Below are 16,570 nucleotides of genomic sequence, written 5' to 3'. Positions count from 1 at the left end.
GATCGAGATTGTTTTCTAAAAATGCATTTATTGCCTTCTATTTACACATAATATGTACAATATTACGCAGATGAGATAGGACCCCACTTGTACCGATATGAGGCGCTACCGGTAGTTGAGTGGCGAAGAGTCTTAGTGGAAAAGTCGTCGAAGAGGAAGCAGAATAGACGCATAGGGCTTGTTTAGAGCGTAGAATGTAGATACGATACGATACGATACGAGGTGGTGTCTGGGTGTCAGGTAAAACATAGTTCGGCTAAAGTTCAGATACAGATGCGGATGGGTGGTCGTCGTCGATGCGATGAAATCAGTGTTTGATATCTCTCTCTCTCTCTCTGCCTATCCAGCTCTTCGACTTATTGGTACAAGCCGAGGGGCAGTTTGGGGGCGGCGAGCAGCTTTGGGGCCCCATAGGCCAGGGGTAGAGGAGACAGGACCTTGGCAATGGGAGCAGCCTTGATCACCTTGTGACCTAGAGGATCTCGGCGGACGACGGCATTGAAACCATTGTGGGCATCCGAGGTGTAGTCCACGGTACGCAGGTATCCATCGGCATCGATCAGTGTGTACTGGCCCTGCACTTGATCTCCCTTGCGGGACTCCGTCTGGCTCTTAATGTCGCCGGTGTGCTCGTCGTGCACCGAGTAGGCAAAGTCATAGTGGGCGGGCGCCTCAACCTCGACAGCCTTCAGCAGGGGCTTGACAAGACCCGGAGAGTGGTAGATGGGGCTCAGTGGGAGCTCGATGGCGGCGGCAGCGCCCACACCCAGGATGAACAGAGACAAAAGCTGCAATGGAGCGGATGGAGAACGGTGGTTAGTGGAGAATCTCCTTCCATGATTGTCTCTTATCCTTTTGACTTACAGCGAACATTTTGGCTAGGAATTTGTTTGGATTTGGACGGTGGTGTCTTGGTAGTTGGCTTCACTTGGGGCTCCTGCACTGAACTATGTCTCCAAGTGTCGCGCTCGCAACTTTTATATAGCTCGTCGAGTCAAAGCTCTCTGGCCCCACCTCCATTCCAAATCCAAGCCCAAACACACGCACCACGCACCGCGAACCGGAATCCGGCTAATGCAAAATTGTTATCATTTTTTAATTTTATTTTTTGGCAAATTTTGTACTGTGGTAATAAAACATTCACAGTGCTTTGCTCCAGTTTGTAGCAACAATGTAGGCAAAGCTAAGCTCATGTTTCTGGATTGTCAATCGGGTCCTATGTGACCCATACGCCACAGTCATACAATGGAACCCAGCATACCATTCAAACTACGATCATGGTCCAAAGTCAAGTGAAAGTTGTCTGATATCAGAGAAGCAATTAATCCAATATGATAGGTTTTAGTTGGTTTTCGTGGGTTCAAAGATTTGATTTCGAATAATGGTATTTGATAGAGATCATGAGAAAGGAAGGATTGACCACAGACGGTAAGTATACTTAAGAGATCAATCTATAAATGTTCGTATCTTTATTGGCGTCTCCCCTTAGCCCTTTAAGTAAATTGTGGGGGCTACTTCACTTCCATTTTATCTCCACAACTCCACTATTAGGATCACTTTGCTGACAAGTTAACTGACATATTGAATGGCCGAATGGGAAGGGGATAAGCTTATCGCCGTCACAACAAACAAATTGCACGTTGACATTCGCAGATCGTTTGATCGACAAACCTGAGAAATGCCGTAAAGAGCTTTACCGATTTTCCACTTAATTAATTAATCAAATTGCAACATCCGCCAGAGTGCCGTGCCCCCCAAGATCTGTGATCTGACCAGATCTGGGTCTGGTCAGGTGGCAGTGCTGTCGCCTTCGCCTTTCACGCATGCTCCGCACACAAATCAATGCGAAAAAGGTAGGCAAAGTAAAGGCTCCAAACCAAACGAAACACCAAACACGTTGCCAAATTCAATATGAAGTAATATGCGCTGGAGTAGAGTGGGGTCAGGTGAAGTTGAGTGGGGTGGAGCTGACAGGCGGTGCGGTGCGTATGAGTATTCGTATTCGTATCTTGCGCCACATTCATTTAGAACAAGATTACGATTTCATTGCGAGTGGTCGTGGACCAATTTTGGAGTCGCCACCGCCTGCTCACGCACTTGGACAGTTTGACTTCTCTGCCCCAGGACCCCTGTCGCCCTTCTCCATCATCCGCGGCCGTGCTTGCTGTCGCCCGCTGTCCAGCATCGCCCAACCCAATCAGCAACAAGACATATAAATTTAAGTAGTCTCTATAAATAATAAGTTGTGTCTACTTAGCGACATGTACACACGAGTAGATCGTGTCCGATACAAGTGCGAGGAGGGGATTGGATTGGGGAAGGGAAGCAGTTTAGCTCATTCTGCCCGATCACTGTGGATTACCGCCAGATCGGTAGACAAATAGCGGAGAAAATAAAATATTGGGCCAAATATCCATAATCATTGATAATGTCTCTGCCAAATCAAGGATTTTCAGATCACAGGAAGCCGTGGCACACCCAGATCGGCGCGATACGTATGACAGAGGAATATATCAGTAAGCTATCCTTATTGTCCTTGGTATTAATCTGACTCCAAACAATCCGGGACACGAACTCGATCACAAGGAGGGGCCAAGCGTTCAAATCGGATGAGAAATTGATATAGCGATTTAATTAACAATCGGTTTACTAATTTAAAAAAACGTTACGCATGATTTTACATGACTTCTACTTTCTTATTAACGCCCCCAGTAAGATCAGCGGTGAGTTCTCGAACTAATACTATAATTTAGTACCATCAGTAGCCGTCGCCCGCCACCAGTCAAAATTTAGTTCAAAAAATACCCGGTGACCGGTGGGAGCGCCACTGTACAATAAAAAAAAAACCAGCGACCTTCTGCTGATTTCTGTTCGCCTGGTATCCCAGATCTGAAATTTCTCGTTTTCTGTCATTTGAGCACTCGCAAGTTGAGGGTTGTTGTTGTACAACAACAACAACAATTGTTGTACAACAATTGACAACAACAACAACAGCATTTTGGACAACAACAACACTCAGCTTGCGAATTCTCAAATGACAGAAAACGAGAAATTTCAAATGTGGGATACCAGGCGAACAGAAATGAGCAGAAGGTAGCTGGTTTTATTTAATTTTTTTCTCTACGTTTTGAGCCCCCAAAAGTATGCAAAACAAATTCCCAATCGCTGTTTGTGGGAAAATCGCAAATCGCTGTAACTCCGCCATTTTACATACGATCGGGACATGCTACACCTCATCGTGATCCGAAGAAAATCCCCGATTTTTGTATATCAAGGACAATAAGGATATTATCTTTTAGCTCTACAGATCTACTCCGATTTAGAAAATTCGGTGCTCCCCTGGCGGCGACCAGACCTACAATCCTACGGTAGAGGTCCTTCGATGCCCTTTGCTTTTGACACACTTTTCAAAATAGGCGATATATCTAGGGCAAATAGGCCCAGCTGGACGAAGAATTTACTTTGCCAGGATCGTGAGGATCCAGACTTTCAACCCCCATTGAAATCTCTGCTATGAGAATTTCAATTTATACCGACTGTTGCAATCAAATTTTACGCATTTCTAAAATTTTTATTATCCATTTCGATTGCGGTTTGTTTTTTGTTTTTTGTTTTTTTGAAATATCAAAAATTGCAAATAGATACATATTCACTAATTTTTCAGATTTTTCTTAATTTTTCAGATGTGTTAAAAATACGACGCACATAATACACATAATCATTCGTCCACATATGAATTGTATATGCAAAAAATTTAAGGAAATCGCTAGCACATTGCACTACGTAGAGCTGTATAATAAATATTTTCATAATAATTGGCAATTTCGAAAAAGTTGAAACTTGCACTTTGCTTGTACTTTAAACCATCAGTTCGTCATTAAAAATGCAATAATAATAAACACAATAAGAACAATAAAAACGAACAAATGGTTTTAAGTACAGACAAATTGCGAGTGAGGTAAACAAAAAAGCAAAAGCTGTTAACAAGAATTAATGCCACGGTCCTCAGCGGACGACGTGCCGCAAGTGGCTCATTGTCTGAGGGAGAATGACAGCTTGGGCCTGGAATTGTTTTTCCCTAATATGACTTTTTGCTCCTCTTTGACGCGTTTTTCCTGTTCTTTGCGCATGCGTTGGCGTTCCTCGTCCATCAGACGCTGCTCTTCAATTATTGCTAAGCGTTCCTCGGCCTAAAGCAACACAGAAAAGCATTAAGAAAATTTTTTAAGTAATAATAACCTTTGATAGCTTACCAATTTTCTTTGAGCCTCTTCTATTTTACGATTATTTTCGGCCAAAATCTCTTCAAGCTCTTCGCGTTTTTGCTTTTCATCCTCCTATAAAACCCAAACAAAATGTCGTATTAATAAAGCATGCCTAGTATTTTAATCATAGCTTATAACTATGAAATAGAAACAGTTTCTTGACATCAGCGATGCGATGCAAACTATGCGATAATTGGACGCACAGAAGTTTGTGGTTGCAGTTTTTCATTTTTTTTTTTGCTTGATGGGCTGCAAATGCAGTTAAATCTATTTTTATGTTTAACATTAAGTTACAAAGAAAATTTTGGTGAAAGTAAAAACATTTAGTAGTGTCTAATAAGAATGTTTTAAGTAAGTTCTTCTTTTAGTTTATTACAATATAATAGCACACAACATAAACAAATGTACTAGTATTTCTAAATTGTTGGTCATTTCATTTATTTTTTGTTTTTTTTTGTTTTGTTGCTACTTACTATTTAAATGGGTCATTATTCCAGTATAATGGCTAAATTTGTTTGGTAATTTTTAGACTTTTTGGATATTTTTCGTTTTGATTTTTTTTCGTTTTGCTAATTCCATACACATTTTTTGGAAAAATAAAAAGCTTCAAAAACAAACATGAAAATCGCAAAATGTACGAAAATGTGGAAAAACGGCAATCCGGCTTAAGAAAATATTACAAACTGATGTTCTATAAAACTAAAACCTTGGCGAGTGAGTCTTAAACTATCTTCAGTCTTCTGGTTGTCGATCACATATTGTTTAGCTATGTACGTTATAGCTTGTATCGTTATATCGTTAGATGTTGATGGCATATCACATCGTCCACGAGATATCTTTTGCTTAGGACACTCACCCGTCATTTGTCTTTATTTTTCAAGCAGCGTACAGATGGAACTAAGTAGTCGGCAGGCTCAAAGCCCGCCCCCACAACTAGACCACCTAACTATCGCAACTAACTTAAAGACTTCAAGACTGTACGCGAACCTGGGTTTTTTAGAGAAGAGTAGAGGAGTGCGCGAGCAACCTTTGCTTATCTGTGCTTCCATGGACCAAGGGCTTCACAGCATGCTTGCTTTAACTCCGGCACGGGGGCTCTGTGTGATTTGCTGGGATTTCTGTGTATTTTTTACGCACTTTCGCATGAAACACGCACTTACTCGTACATACAACAAGAGTATCACGCTGAATACGGTCTACAAAAAGCGTAGTATGCGCCCAATGATAACAACGGGTTACAAAAACCAATACCAAAATAAAATTTTAAATAAGATGTAGGTAAGAACAAACAAAGGATGAAGCTAATAGTAAACGTATGCAATATTTTTTGGGCATCAAAACTGTGACACATGCGACACTTGGCAATGTCGTTATTTTGGCTTTTTTGGTAGGAAAAATAAAAATTACAAAATTATTGGCAAGAAGATAGATGCGAAACCTGCCGCGGCGTTCCCAGGTGGGGCTCAGTGGGGTTGTGTGCAGGCGTGTGGCGATAGAGGCGAGCTGAAAAATGCCAGGTTAGTGATGCAAGAGGTGGTGGGGTGTTAGCCATGTCTACGCCTTTAAACAGTTAAATATGGGGTGGTTCATGGGTTATGCAAGTTATTTAAATGAAGGGATGGGATTTGGGAATATTTTACAGATGCATGTACACACGCGCACACTGAGCCGTTGCTGAAAACGCCGCTTGAGCAATTTCTGGTGGCATTGTGAAGACGACTGTTTTTAACTGCTGTTTAATTTTGTTCATGTTTTCGGTAGTTGTCGTTTTGTGTGTAGTTTTCTGACAGTGATAGCAGCAGTCGTCCAGCGAAATCTGATTACGAGCACCTACCTCGCGACGGCGTTCTTCTTCGCGTATCTGCTCGCGCCGCCTCTCCAGTTCCAGCATCATTTCTCGCTCCATTTCGGCCTTGGCGGTCTCGACGCGACGGTTAACCTCTTGTTCAATCTCATCGCGCCGCTTTTCTAGCTCCTCCTCAACACGCTTCTTAACCAGCATCTCGATACGTTTCGCTGCTTCCTCCTCGACAGTTTTTTGCTCAGCCTCTTTTTGTCGACGCTGCCGCTCCATTTCCGCCAGACGCTCCACCTGCAACTGGTTTTGCTGCAAAAGATTTTTGATAAATTCCGTTTAATTCCGAATGTAGGAAACACCACTTACTTCGTCCAGCTTCTTGAAGCGGCTGCGCTTGTGTCTGCTACGCTGAGACTCATGGTCCGAATATTGGCTATCCCCGCTCGATGAACTGGACCGTTTTCGAGTCTTTGATATAGATGGTGAGCTGCGATATTCGGTATGCCTGTCGCTCCGATGCCTCTCGCGGTCTCGGTCACGCCGGCCATGGTGGTTCACCTCTGTGGATTTATCTCTGCCAGTTCTCGTGCTGCTGCGCTCGTGGTCGTGGTCCCGATCCCGATTGTGAGACTTACTGCGTTTCTTGTGCTTGCTTTTGTGATGCCGGCGCTTTCCCGACGTGCTTGGGGTGCGTGAACGGGAACCCATAGTGAAATAATTACTATTATTTCTATCACTGGCTTTTAATTAAGCCGCTTTCAGCTCACACAACAAAACAATCTATAAATTTATACAATTTTCACAATGCTCGAAAACAGTGCTGTTAACGTTGTTACAATCCATTCTTTTACACCTTTTACAGTACTTTTTTTCATGGTATTTTTTAGTGTTTTTCTTAAATAGTGTTGTATAATTTGCGACTCTTTGTTTATTGTTAATGTTTTTATAATTTGATTATAATTTTCAGCTCTGCTGGCGCTTTTCCTGGGTCAAAATCATTTCGTGAAACTTGTCAATCATCACTTGATTATCCTTAAAACCAACGCACTCCTTAGCCGCCTTCAAGCCCAGCCACTTCAATTCCGTATGCTCTTCAGATAGAATAGGTTCCTGGTTGGGATTACGGAGCTCAGCCAGCCAATAGATAACAATCTTTGGTTTTCCCTTGACCTCATAATTGAGCGTTATAGGGGTGTTTTGGTGTATAATCAAGTCCTTTTCGTCATAGCTGTATATGCGCGTTTGACGCGTTTCAATTAGATGGTGTACAAATGCATTGTATAGTAAATCACTTGCCCGGCTTCCTCTTTAGTTTCCCGCAGCGCTGTGGTGAAGTCGTCCTCTCCCGGATCGACATGACCCTTGGGTGCACTCCAGTGAAAGCTGCCATAGGAGGCTTTTAACAATAAGTACTGTATCTCCCCACAGAGACGACGAAAAATAACAAGTCCAGCCGCTTTTTTCATTGTCTTGCTGTTGATTGGCTCAGTGCTGGAAAGTTTCATCAGGTAAAAAGATATGTGTTGTAAAGATTAAAACTGAGCTCGATGTGCACGTTTTTGAGTGAATTCATTACATAAAAAATTGTTAAAATTACTTACACGATGTACGCATTACTTCGCCGATTTGCGGGGGCCGCCTCTACCCCCACCAAAAAATTGAGATGTTACTCTTCCTTCACGCCGAGAGATGTGCTGCGGGACACCGCCGATGAGGCCGGCACGCTGCTCACACGGTTTGCCAAACACATCGCTCTGGAGCGGTACAAGGATAAAGAGCATGTGCTGCCTCCGACGACAGTGCGGTATGCCGACTATTTTCCAATCACAGACGGTCGCTACTTCCAGCGATCTGTGGAGAAGACAGATGCTTCACAACTGCCAGCGCTGATCATTCTAGCTTCAAGCTATCGTTCGAATGCAGCTCTTCCTATGTATGTAACCGCTCTAAACACATTGGATGCACATGCTGTGGCACAGCTCGCAAAGATGGACACCTCAACAGTGCTTGAAACGCTGTATTCATTCCTTTTCCTCATACCAAACTGGCTGAAAAGAACGGATTTTCATCAGGAAGCAGTGCGCAGGCTGGCTATGGAGGATTTCCACGACAACAAAGAGCGGTTTCTGCAAGTTTGCTTTTATATGGGACTGCAAAAGAAGCAGACGACATCAAACGATTTTCAAGAGCTCCTGGAGGAGCAGCTTCCAAAGCATTTGCCAGCCCTAAGTGAACTGGATCTCGCTCTGATAAGCAATGCCGCCTACAAGACGTCCACTGTGATTAAGGGCACTGCGAAAGAGGCTTATGACACAACTTTGGCTAATGCCGTTTTGAGTTTGAAGCTCACTTCAGAAAGCTCTGCCCTGTTAATATCTTTCATCAAGGCTATGCGGCTGCAGCGTGTGCGAGACGAACGAGTGTGCCAGCATCTGCAGCAAATTTGTTTGGACTCTGCGCAAATAACTCAGATTGAACCCAGAGGATTGGGACACATTTTTGCATTTTTTGCCGAACAACTTTGGGACCAAGAAGAATGTCTGTCCGTCATAGTGGAGCGGCTAATGGGCTCTCTCAAGCCAGGAGACTTGAGGGCCAAAGACTTAGCCACATTTCTGTGGTCTTGCGCACAACTCAATTGCCAATTGTCTGCTGCGCAGCTCAGACAGCTTGAGCTGGCTGCCCTTCGAAAACTCGATCATGGCGAGTATAATTTTTACCCAGACAACCTGGTAGATACCTGCCTATCCCTGTACACGTTGGGGCATTACTCAAAGGATTTGATAGACGCCGCCGAAGAACTGAAGGCCACGCAACATCGCCAGAAAGCACAACCCAAAGTGGACAGCCGGCTAACAGTCCTGCGCTCGGCTGTGGCCATCGAACATCCATCACTGGCAAAATTGAAAACCGAACAGGTGTTCAAGGAGTTTACCCGGGCCCCTGGATATTTGCTCAAGGAACGGACGGACTTTACCAAGTACGCCGAGCAGTTAGGTCTAGATGCTGAGGTGGAGGGCGTTGATCTAGTCTGCCCCATCAGTGGCATCAATATCCCCAGCCTGCGAGTGCAGACAATGGGCGGCCAGGCGAGCGTCTACTTTGTGGAACTACTCACTCCACAACAAACTTTAAGGTTTAGCAAGAAACCCACGTCCTTGATCCGCCTAAAGCAGCGGCTCTTGGAATCCTTAGGTCAAAAAGTTGTTTTGGTAAGTCAATATCCCATTAATCACAACACAGAACATGAACTCAATGTTGTGTTTTATAGCTGCACTCCGGAAATATGGCGACCAGTGCCAAGGAACTTCAAAAGCTCCTACAGCCAGCGGTGGAGAGGATACAAGATACTGAGGTCGTCCAAGGCCTGAACAACTAAATTGTGTGATATCGAGGCTGATACCAGAGGCTTCATAGGCTAGTTACAGATTGTAGCTTTATTTAACAATGTTTTATGTACGTGTAAATATTATTTAAATATTAATAGCACTAAACGTAATGTTCAACAAAAATGTATAATACAAGGAATGGGTAATGGTAACTGCAGGCTCCCTCTCGCTCATCGGATGGATTTAATCTTGGCCTTGAGCACGATATAGGAAAAGAACCTGAATATGAGGATCATGGCACTCAGGGCAATAACGTCATTCCAGAACTGATCACCGGACATCGTAATCTCCTCCAGAAACTTCTTTGGATACCTTAAAAAAATATCGCGACACAGGTGACAAATTAGGGCCCAGATTTTCAAGTGAAAATTCTTGCTATTTACCTGTAGTGGCAATATGGGGCCTCATTGCACGCTAGAACTCCCCGATCTAGTCCGTATATGGCAGATATGAAGCCCTCCAGCCCATATCTCAAATAGGATATGTGACTGCCCCATCGCAAGTAGCTGGGAAGGTCACGTAACGTCACTCCGAAGCCAGCAAACATCATCATGGGAATGGTGAGCACGGGCGCCAAGAATGTCCCATTCACCACATCAAACCAGGCACCTATCATCAGGCCAAAACTGTGGCCCACAAAGACTGTCAGCAAACTAATGGCAAAGAACATCCAGAAGCGAACCCACTCCATGGGCTGGTAGCTCCACAGATAAACGATTGAGGTGAAGAGGAAACAACTGATGATCTTCAATAGAAATAGTTGGAATTGGCAAGGGAACTTTAGATTAGTCCGAGAAGGTACGCACCGATATGGGGAGGTCCACAAGGGTCATGGCAGTATAGTAGGCTTTCATGGAGTACCAACGGTTGAAATGTTCCTTTATCAGAATGGACATCTCAATAGGGACTGTTATTGGCGTAGTGCAGTTCAAAGGAGGAAACGATTAACTTGTACCCTACACCGCTTAGAAAAGCGTAAATATGTACTTACAGGTCAGAACTGTCAACATCATCGTGGTCATCGAGTGGTGCATCAATATGGCAAATAGTAAATTGTAATTATCCAAGACCCGCGATCCTTCGCGACCCGTGTGATCGTACATGGCGCCGAACAGCAGGGCCACAGCTATGTTGACTCCGATGCGGAGATGTGTCATGGTCGTATCCCGCCGCGCCTTTATGTAGCCTCTCCGCAGCAGCACCGAGCACTGGTTCGCGTAGCTGGTGTCCTCTAGGGAGTCGCTCTTGGTGCGCTTGGGAATGGGATACTTTCGCATCAAGGCTTCGGAGCGCAGCACCGCACTGGGATTGTTAAACCATGTCAGACAGCTCCCGTTCTCCGTGGCACTTTTGAGTGTGTCTATCTTGTCATAGCCGTACTCCCCGCAGGCCAGTTCGATGACTAAACAACAAGGATATATTAACGTGTCCTTTAAAGGGGTTCTCTTCACTTACTATAATCCGCCGGATTGTGGTACATGGGGCAAGGCAGATCCACGGCATGGAGGAAAGGCACCAGCTTCTCTGTGCCACCCTGGTAGACGCAGTTGCCTGCCGACAAAACGTAGACCTGATCGAATATCTGGAATAGCTTGGCCGTGGGCTGGTGGATTGTGCATATAATGGTACGGCCCTGTGTTGTAAGCTTCTTGAGCAGCTCGAGGACCTTTGTGCAGGAGCTGCTGTCCAAACCACTGAAATGGGGTGAGAAATGGATGAACAACTGGCTTGGACTGACGTAGAGAAGGGGTCCTACGTGGTGGGCTCGTCTAGAAACATCACAGTGGGATTGTTGATCAGCTCCATTGCAATGGATAGCCTCTTCTTCTGACCACCTGACAGGCGCAATGTGAGTGTCTGGTCGTGATCGTACAGACCCAAGAGCAGCAGAATATCTTCGATCTGGAATGAGTAAGTCCAGAATTAAACCTAATCGAACAATTTAATGCTTTGTGATCTTTAAACATACCCGGCTCTCCTTCTCCTCGTAGCTTACGGTATGGCCCAATTTCAGGTCGGCGGCTATATGCATGTTCTCGTTCACCGTCAGCAGGGGCTGAAGACGATCATCCTGTGTTATGTAGCAGGACATACGACGGAAGGATGCTGAAATGAAGAGACCATCAGGAGGCGAACGTTTCCCCAGCAATTCGCACTACTTACGCAAATCGCGTCGTCGACCATTCAGCAGTATGGATCCATCCACGCCGGTGGTCTTGAAACCGGAAAGAGCATCCAGCAAAGTGGACTTTCCCGCCCCCGAGGGACCCATAATGGCAATAAGCTGACTCCCAGGAAACTTTCCACAGACATTGTGTAAGATTTCCTTAGATCCTAAAAAGAAAAGTGCAAATAGTTGTGCCGTTAGTTAATGCTCTCATAAATGTTCCCATTATCACGTAATAGTGGTTGTCTCTGTGTGAAATTCCGAATACGCTCGAAAGGCCGGTTCTTGAGGGCAATGGGTAACCGGTTCAAAAGCTATTTTCTAGCATTCTAGCATCTGGAAATAGGGGTGAACTACATACTAAACTAGCCCCAAGTACCATTTCAATAGAAGCAGCTTTGATGATGCATTTTATCCTCTCGGGCTAATTAGTAATCCACATGGCAGATCCAACATTAATTAACTGGTTAATATGATAACTCGATAACAGTGGCATGATTTCAATCTATTATTACAGCTCCCAACAGGCATATTATCTTTATACTTAGTATAATTGCTGACACGAGGCGAAGAGTGGCTCCGGATTGGTCAACGCCCTGGGCTGGGCCCTAATCAAGTTACCAGGGGCAAATCGATGTCGTTGTCGATATCAATGGTTGCTTATTTCTTTGGTTCTTCCTGAACTTTGAAATCGGCGAACATGGTTAGTAAAACCCCATCCCAGTGTTTACCCAAGCATATCGAATGACATATACTCTTTCCGATCCCGCATTGTGGAGCTGGTTGATTTGAACAGACCTTCGACAGGGTCTCGAATCAAAGGAAGAGAACTTATGAATGACTAACTCTCGCCCTGATAGGCATGCACTGGCACTGGAATAGGAAGCGGCAAACGGGTAGACAGGGGCTAGGCGCTTATCTAATCGATGGAGAACAAAGTTGGCAAAAGAACTGGCAAGCAAGTGTTTATTGCTGGTTGGTATGTGAAGCATTACCAAAACCAATAACCTTGAAAGACTCTTCTGCAACATCAATGATTTCGTGTACGACTATACTGGAGGAAGCGGCCTAATCTTGGATATGAACTGGTAATGGGAACGGGAACGGACACAGTCTTTTTTCCGGGGTGCTGCATAAGAAGTAGCCGCTGATCATAAACCGAATACAGTCGTGCCTACGAGCTAATATTAAATAATAACCAGTTGCCAATCTTATCGAGCCATATCTTAGATCATGCGATCGCAGCTCACCGTGATCGTAAATACCCCAGTCCCCGTTTACCTCGGTTGAAGCCCAAGTTCACAGTCAGCGACAGCTCCTTGAACTCAATGTCCACAGGCTCGCGTGCGGGCAAGTTGTTGAGGGCATCCGAGTCGAAGTGCACCTCCTCCTCGGCCACAGACTCCAGAGGCGGCTGCTTGATGGCCGCTGCCCCATTGCTGTAAGCCACTTGGGGTGGACTCGGAGCGGAAATGGGTGCAGACGAGAAAGTCGTGCTGGTGGCTGTGCTGGTCTGACCATTCCGCCAGCTGCTCGCACTGGTCATCGGCACTGTGGTGGCGTTGTAGACTCTTCCAGAGTCGGCTTCTCCAATCTCTATCCCGAGACCGATGCCAGCGACACCGTCGCCGGCGTTAAAGAACTGCTCCCGCGCTGTCGGCATTCTCTTGGGTCAACTGCAAGACGACATCAAATAGATATATTTTGATTAGCGTTTGGTTTGGTTTTTGTCCAGCGGTTAATTGATTGATTGAATAAAGAATTATGCAATCGTGGCATGCTGAATGTATCATGGCTTGTGCGTGTGCCTTGTCTCTTGTGAGAAACTTACAACCGTTCAAGCTAACCTTCCAGACCAGCCTGGCTGTTTATTGCGATTTTCCCACAAACTGGTTTAATTGCAGCTCATTTTGCACTTTGATCGAACGTTGACGGATCAAGCTCTGCCCGAATCGAGTCAACCTTTGAGACTGTCCTCTCCCTTTGTTGCCGATGAAGCTGCCTAAAATTTCTTCCGGATGGGTCCCTGGGAACAGGGGGCCGCCGCTCAGCTAATCCCATGCTCATCTGATTCCCCCATCTGAAGAGCTGTCACTGCTGCTGACGAGCAACGAGATCTGAGACGAGTGATGAAACATTTCAATTATCATGCAACAGCCCCAATTAAATGTACATTTACATAAGCGGAAATATAGCACGCAGTTTACTCCACACTTCGCACAGCAGAGCCATTAAATACGAGTATATTTAATGGCAGCACAGATTTTTGCAAAAAGATCAAGGTACAGCCGGGGGCGGCTGCGGCGGGCCAACAATCAAATGCGAATAAAAATGTACAATAGCTGTGACAATCGCTGAATGCCCCCATCTGCCTGTGTTTGCATTGATCTGCTACAATCCGATCTGATGGGATCTGATTCTGATCGCAACAAAAGCATTGTTTCATGTGGACCATTAAGAGCAACTGCAATCGTCGCAGTCGCAGTCGCTGCCGTTGTCGGTGACGAAGCTATAGCTAGTACCTCTCGTGTGTGTCATCTTTAACCCGCGGCATCTTATCGCCATCTGGGACTGTGGCGCGAAAACAAAAGCCCCAAGAGCCCCACGATCCAAGAGAAGCGCCCGCCCACCGCAGCTGGGACATTTACGTACACACCTATGCTTGGGGGGAGCGTTGCGTTGGGAAAGGTAAGCATCGCTAATGAGGACTGCACTTGAATCCACGTAAACAGTTATCAGCTGTCCGCTGCAATTACTGCCCATGTCAATGCCCCAAGAAGCAGCGGCAGCCCCTGGAGGTCTGGCTAGGTCTAAGCCCGAACCGAAGGGTGGGGCTCGACCTACACTACTCGAGAGTGACGTTGACGGGTCTTAATCAGTTGTATTTCACTATTGATTGATACGAGTGCTGTCTCCCTCGTTGTCACGTTTTGCCGGACTTGCTGTTTTCTTGGTCCCTCCGAGTCTTATTTAGACATGATTTCCTTTGTTCAGTGAATTTACATTTCATATTTGCCTGTGACTCTGGTAATCCAAATACTCGTGTGCCCATGCCTCTCTTGGCCCACGCTTCCCTTCCCATACATACATACATACATATATCTAAAAAATATTTATGCTTGAGTTATTCTATAAATGATCTCTAAGCAGGTACAAGCCTGTATATACACACATACTCGTATATACGAGTATGTACAACCTATGTGCTGATGCTGGTGCTGATTCTGACATGAAACATTGTTTTGTATACTTTGCTCACCGCTGCTCACTGAACAAACCGGTTCATAGATCTTCGTCAATGCAGCTGGGCACGGGAGCATGGGAGCATTGAGAGCTTCAAAGAAACGAAAGCCAAACAGCAGCTGTTCCCAGAGGAAATGGAAGAACAGCAGCCCCCAATCAGTTGCAAGAGATTTTTGTTTGAGCTTTGTTTGCGTTCTGATAATTTGAAGAACGGGAACAGGTAGCCAAATCGCTTTCAATATTCATCTACGACTGACCTCTGTGGGTTCGCCTTAATTGTTATTTTCATGATCGCAAAAGTGATAGCTAATTGATTCACTGCCAGATTGCAATTCCACAAAGCAAAGTGCACTCTCAGCAGATCTACGAGTTAAGGTTGGTTAATTCCAACGGAAGTGACCCACTCTTTAAAACCTTTGTTCCATTCGCACCCGTGGCGTGAGTCAACTTATCACGGAACTCTACTCTTAGTATATAAAAAGAGTGGTTTTTCACTGATTTACAAATAATATCATTGATATCGGGCAAGCACTGATAAGGTTGAACCTAAAAACGTATTCAATGTATCCTGTTTTATTTGATTTCAGTTGTCACTCCTGCACCTGCGACTCATAGTCGCCCAAGGAAGCAATACCTAAAGTTCAAGGCAAGTCTTTGGTTGAATTTTCTATCGTGCTTTTATTTATTTTTTTTGCGATTTTAGTCGTGTTTTATATTTTATTTTCTTGTATTAGACAAGATCGCGCTATCCGTTTTTGGGAAATCCTTACCCGTTTGAACGTCAGCAGGTGCTGTAGAACTACTATCACGTCTTGGGCTAAGAATTCGGAACGGATCCCTTTCGGTAGTTTCTTCGGTTTGAACTCGCGATCGAATTAACCGAGGGGTAACGGCGTCTTCGGAGCGACGTGTTCACGACTGGCGGCCAGTGAAACGAATAATGATCCCCCATTTAGCTTGTTGGGACCGTTTGAACGCGTTCCCTCAGAATTCGAATTCCGGTAGAGACCGACCGCCTACCGACCAGCTGACGACGACCCACACAAGCGCACAAAGAACACGATCGAGCGTCTCAGCTGGTGGAGCTGAGTATCTGTGTGTGCTCGTGTGTTGGTCTTTTGTCTCTGCCTGTGTGCGTGAGTGTGTGAGTGAAATGCAAGCTTTATCAGAAGCACAGCCGAACAGCCGCTGCTACTGCGCCTTGCTGTGGCTTGACGGTTACCTCTCTGTTGGCGTATATTTTGCATTGGTTATTAATGTTTTGGCGTTGTTAATTTTGTCGTTTTCCTTCGCTGATAAGAAGCTCGCTCTCTCTCTCTCTCTCTCACGCACACACACACACGTTCCCTCGCGAATACCTGCTAACAACACAGATACTCACCTGTCGGGCAGCTGATTGAGTTTTTGGTAGCACGATCTACCACCCGATCGCTCGGGTCACAAGTCCACATATCGAATTTCTTCGATTCTTCATCGTACTCGTATTGTACGTAATAAAATGTTTTCTTTCTGCTGTCGGATTCTTCATTTCGCTTTTATTCCGAACTCAATGGCAGCAACAACGTAGAACAATGCCCGGCTCTATCCCCGTCATGACATTATCGAGCAACTTTACAATGCGACTATACATACATACACATATATGTATGTATATTCGAATATAGATCTCCAAGGTACCCGGAGCTTTGCTTGCCTTGACACATAGAGA

The 16,570-nt window shown here is 45.1% G+C and overlaps 5 protein-coding genes across 5 annotated transcripts; 1 reads left to right on the top strand and 4 right to left on the bottom strand.

The window, feature by feature from the left end:
- Positions 1–23: 23 nt before the first annotated feature.
- Positions 24–1,563, bottom strand: Cpr30F (Cuticular protein 30F). The gene is made up of 2 exons (XM_001356296.3): positions 865–1,563; positions 24–788 (listed from the first exon to the last, which is right to left on the bottom strand). Exons 1-2 carry the CDS (start codon positions 871–873, stop codon positions 357–359), a joined length of 441 nt encoding a protein of 146 aa, XP_001356332.1. The 5' UTR covers positions 874–1,563; the 3' UTR covers positions 24–356.
- A 2,048-nt stretch (positions 1,564–3,611) lies between these two features.
- On the bottom strand, positions 3,612–6,924 carry Arglu1 (Arginine and glutamate rich 1). Its single transcript, XM_001356295.4, has 4 exons — positions 6,430–6,924; positions 6,100–6,372; positions 4,254–4,337; positions 3,612–4,190 (listed from the first exon to the last, which is right to left on the bottom strand). The coding sequence occupies exons 1-4, from the start codon at positions 6,769–6,771 to the stop codon at positions 4,032–4,034; spliced, it is 858 nt and encodes a 285-aa protein (XP_001356331.3). The 5' UTR covers positions 6,772–6,924; the 3' UTR covers positions 3,612–4,031.
- Positions 5,564–9,562, top strand: LOC4816979 (uncharacterized). Its single transcript, XM_001356293.4, has 3 exons — positions 5,564–5,782; positions 7,031–9,275; positions 9,335–9,562. The coding sequence occupies exons 2-3, from the start codon at positions 7,668–7,670 to the stop codon at positions 9,440–9,442; spliced, it is 1,716 nt and encodes a 571-aa protein (XP_001356329.2). The 5' UTR covers positions 5,564–5,782; positions 7,031–7,667; the 3' UTR covers positions 9,443–9,562.
- Datp (purine phosphoribosyltransferase family protein Apf) lies at positions 6,964–7,572 on the bottom strand. The gene is made up of 2 exons (XM_001356294.4): positions 7,360–7,572; positions 6,964–7,291 (listed from the first exon to the last, which is right to left on the bottom strand). The coding sequence occupies exons 1-2, from the start codon at positions 7,566–7,568 to the stop codon at positions 7,027–7,029; spliced, it is 474 nt and encodes a 157-aa protein (XP_001356330.3). The 5' UTR covers positions 7,569–7,572; the 3' UTR covers positions 6,964–7,026.
- On the bottom strand, positions 9,483–15,848 carry LOC4816783 (ATP-binding cassette sub-family G member 4). The gene is made up of 10 exons (XM_015180229.2): positions 15,633–15,848; positions 12,901–13,295; positions 11,616–11,786; positions 11,422–11,558; positions 11,209–11,354; positions 10,908–11,146; positions 10,444–10,854; positions 10,259–10,359; positions 9,836–10,197; positions 9,483–9,764 (listed from the first exon to the last, which is right to left on the bottom strand). Exons 2-10 carry the CDS (start codon positions 13,280–13,282, stop codon positions 9,623–9,625), a joined length of 2,091 nt encoding a protein of 696 aa, XP_015035715.2. The 5' UTR covers positions 13,283–13,295; positions 15,633–15,848; the 3' UTR covers positions 9,483–9,622.
- Between the last annotated feature and the right edge of the window lie 722 nt (positions 15,849–16,570).

This window comes from Drosophila pseudoobscura, chromosome 4 (genome assembly GCF_009870125.1).
Source record: "Drosophila pseudoobscura strain MV-25-SWS-2005 chromosome 4, UCI_Dpse_MV25, whole genome shotgun sequence".
NCBI classification, from domain to species: Eukaryota; Metazoa; Arthropoda; class Insecta; order Diptera; family Drosophilidae; genus Drosophila; species Drosophila pseudoobscura.
The sequence above is the reverse complement of the archived record's forward strand: the minus strand, read 5'-3'. Positions and strand labels throughout refer to the sequence as shown.

Bases quoted from the DNA above. Each gene is read 5' to 3' on its own strand.
- LOC4816783 (XM_015180229.2), bottom strand. From the start codon at position 13,282: ATGCCGACAGCGCGGGAGCAGTTCTTTAACGCCGGCGACGGTGTCGCT. The intron at 11,787-12,900 runs GTAAACGGGGAC...TTTTCTTTTTAG, and splicing joins GAACTTGGGCTTCAACCGAG to GATCTAAGGAAATCTTACAC. The intron at 10,198-10,258 runs GTGCGTACCTTC...TTTCTATTGAAG, and splicing joins TTGTGGACCTCCCCATATCG to ATCATCAGTTGTTTCCTCTT.
- Datp (XM_001356294.4), bottom strand. From the start codon at position 7,568: ATGAAACTTTCCAGCACTGAGCCAATCAACAGCAAGACAATGAAAAAA. The intron at 7,292-7,359 runs GCAAGTGATTTA...GCGCATATACAG, and splicing joins GAAACTAAAGAGGAAGCCGG to CTATGACGAAAAGGACTTGA.
- Arglu1 (XM_001356295.4), bottom strand. From the start codon at position 6,771: ATGGGTTCCCGTTCACGCACCCCAAGCACGTCGGGAAAGCGCCGGCAT. The intron at 6,373-6,429 runs GTAAGTGGTGTT...AATCTTTTGCAG, and splicing joins GCTTCAAGAAGCTGGACGAA to CAAAACCAGTTGCAGGTGGA. The intron at 4,338-6,099 runs GTAGGTGCTCGT...TGGGTTTTATAG, and splicing joins AAGAAGAACGCCGTCGCGAG to GAGGATGAAAAGCAAAAACG.
- LOC4816979 (XM_001356293.4), top strand. From the start codon at position 7,668: ATGTACGCATTACTTCGCCGATTTGCGGGGGCCGCCTCTACCCCCACC. The intron at 9,276-9,334 runs GTAAGTCAATAT...TGTGTTTTATAG, and splicing joins TAGGTCAAAAAGTTGTTTTG to CTGCACTCCGGAAATATGGC.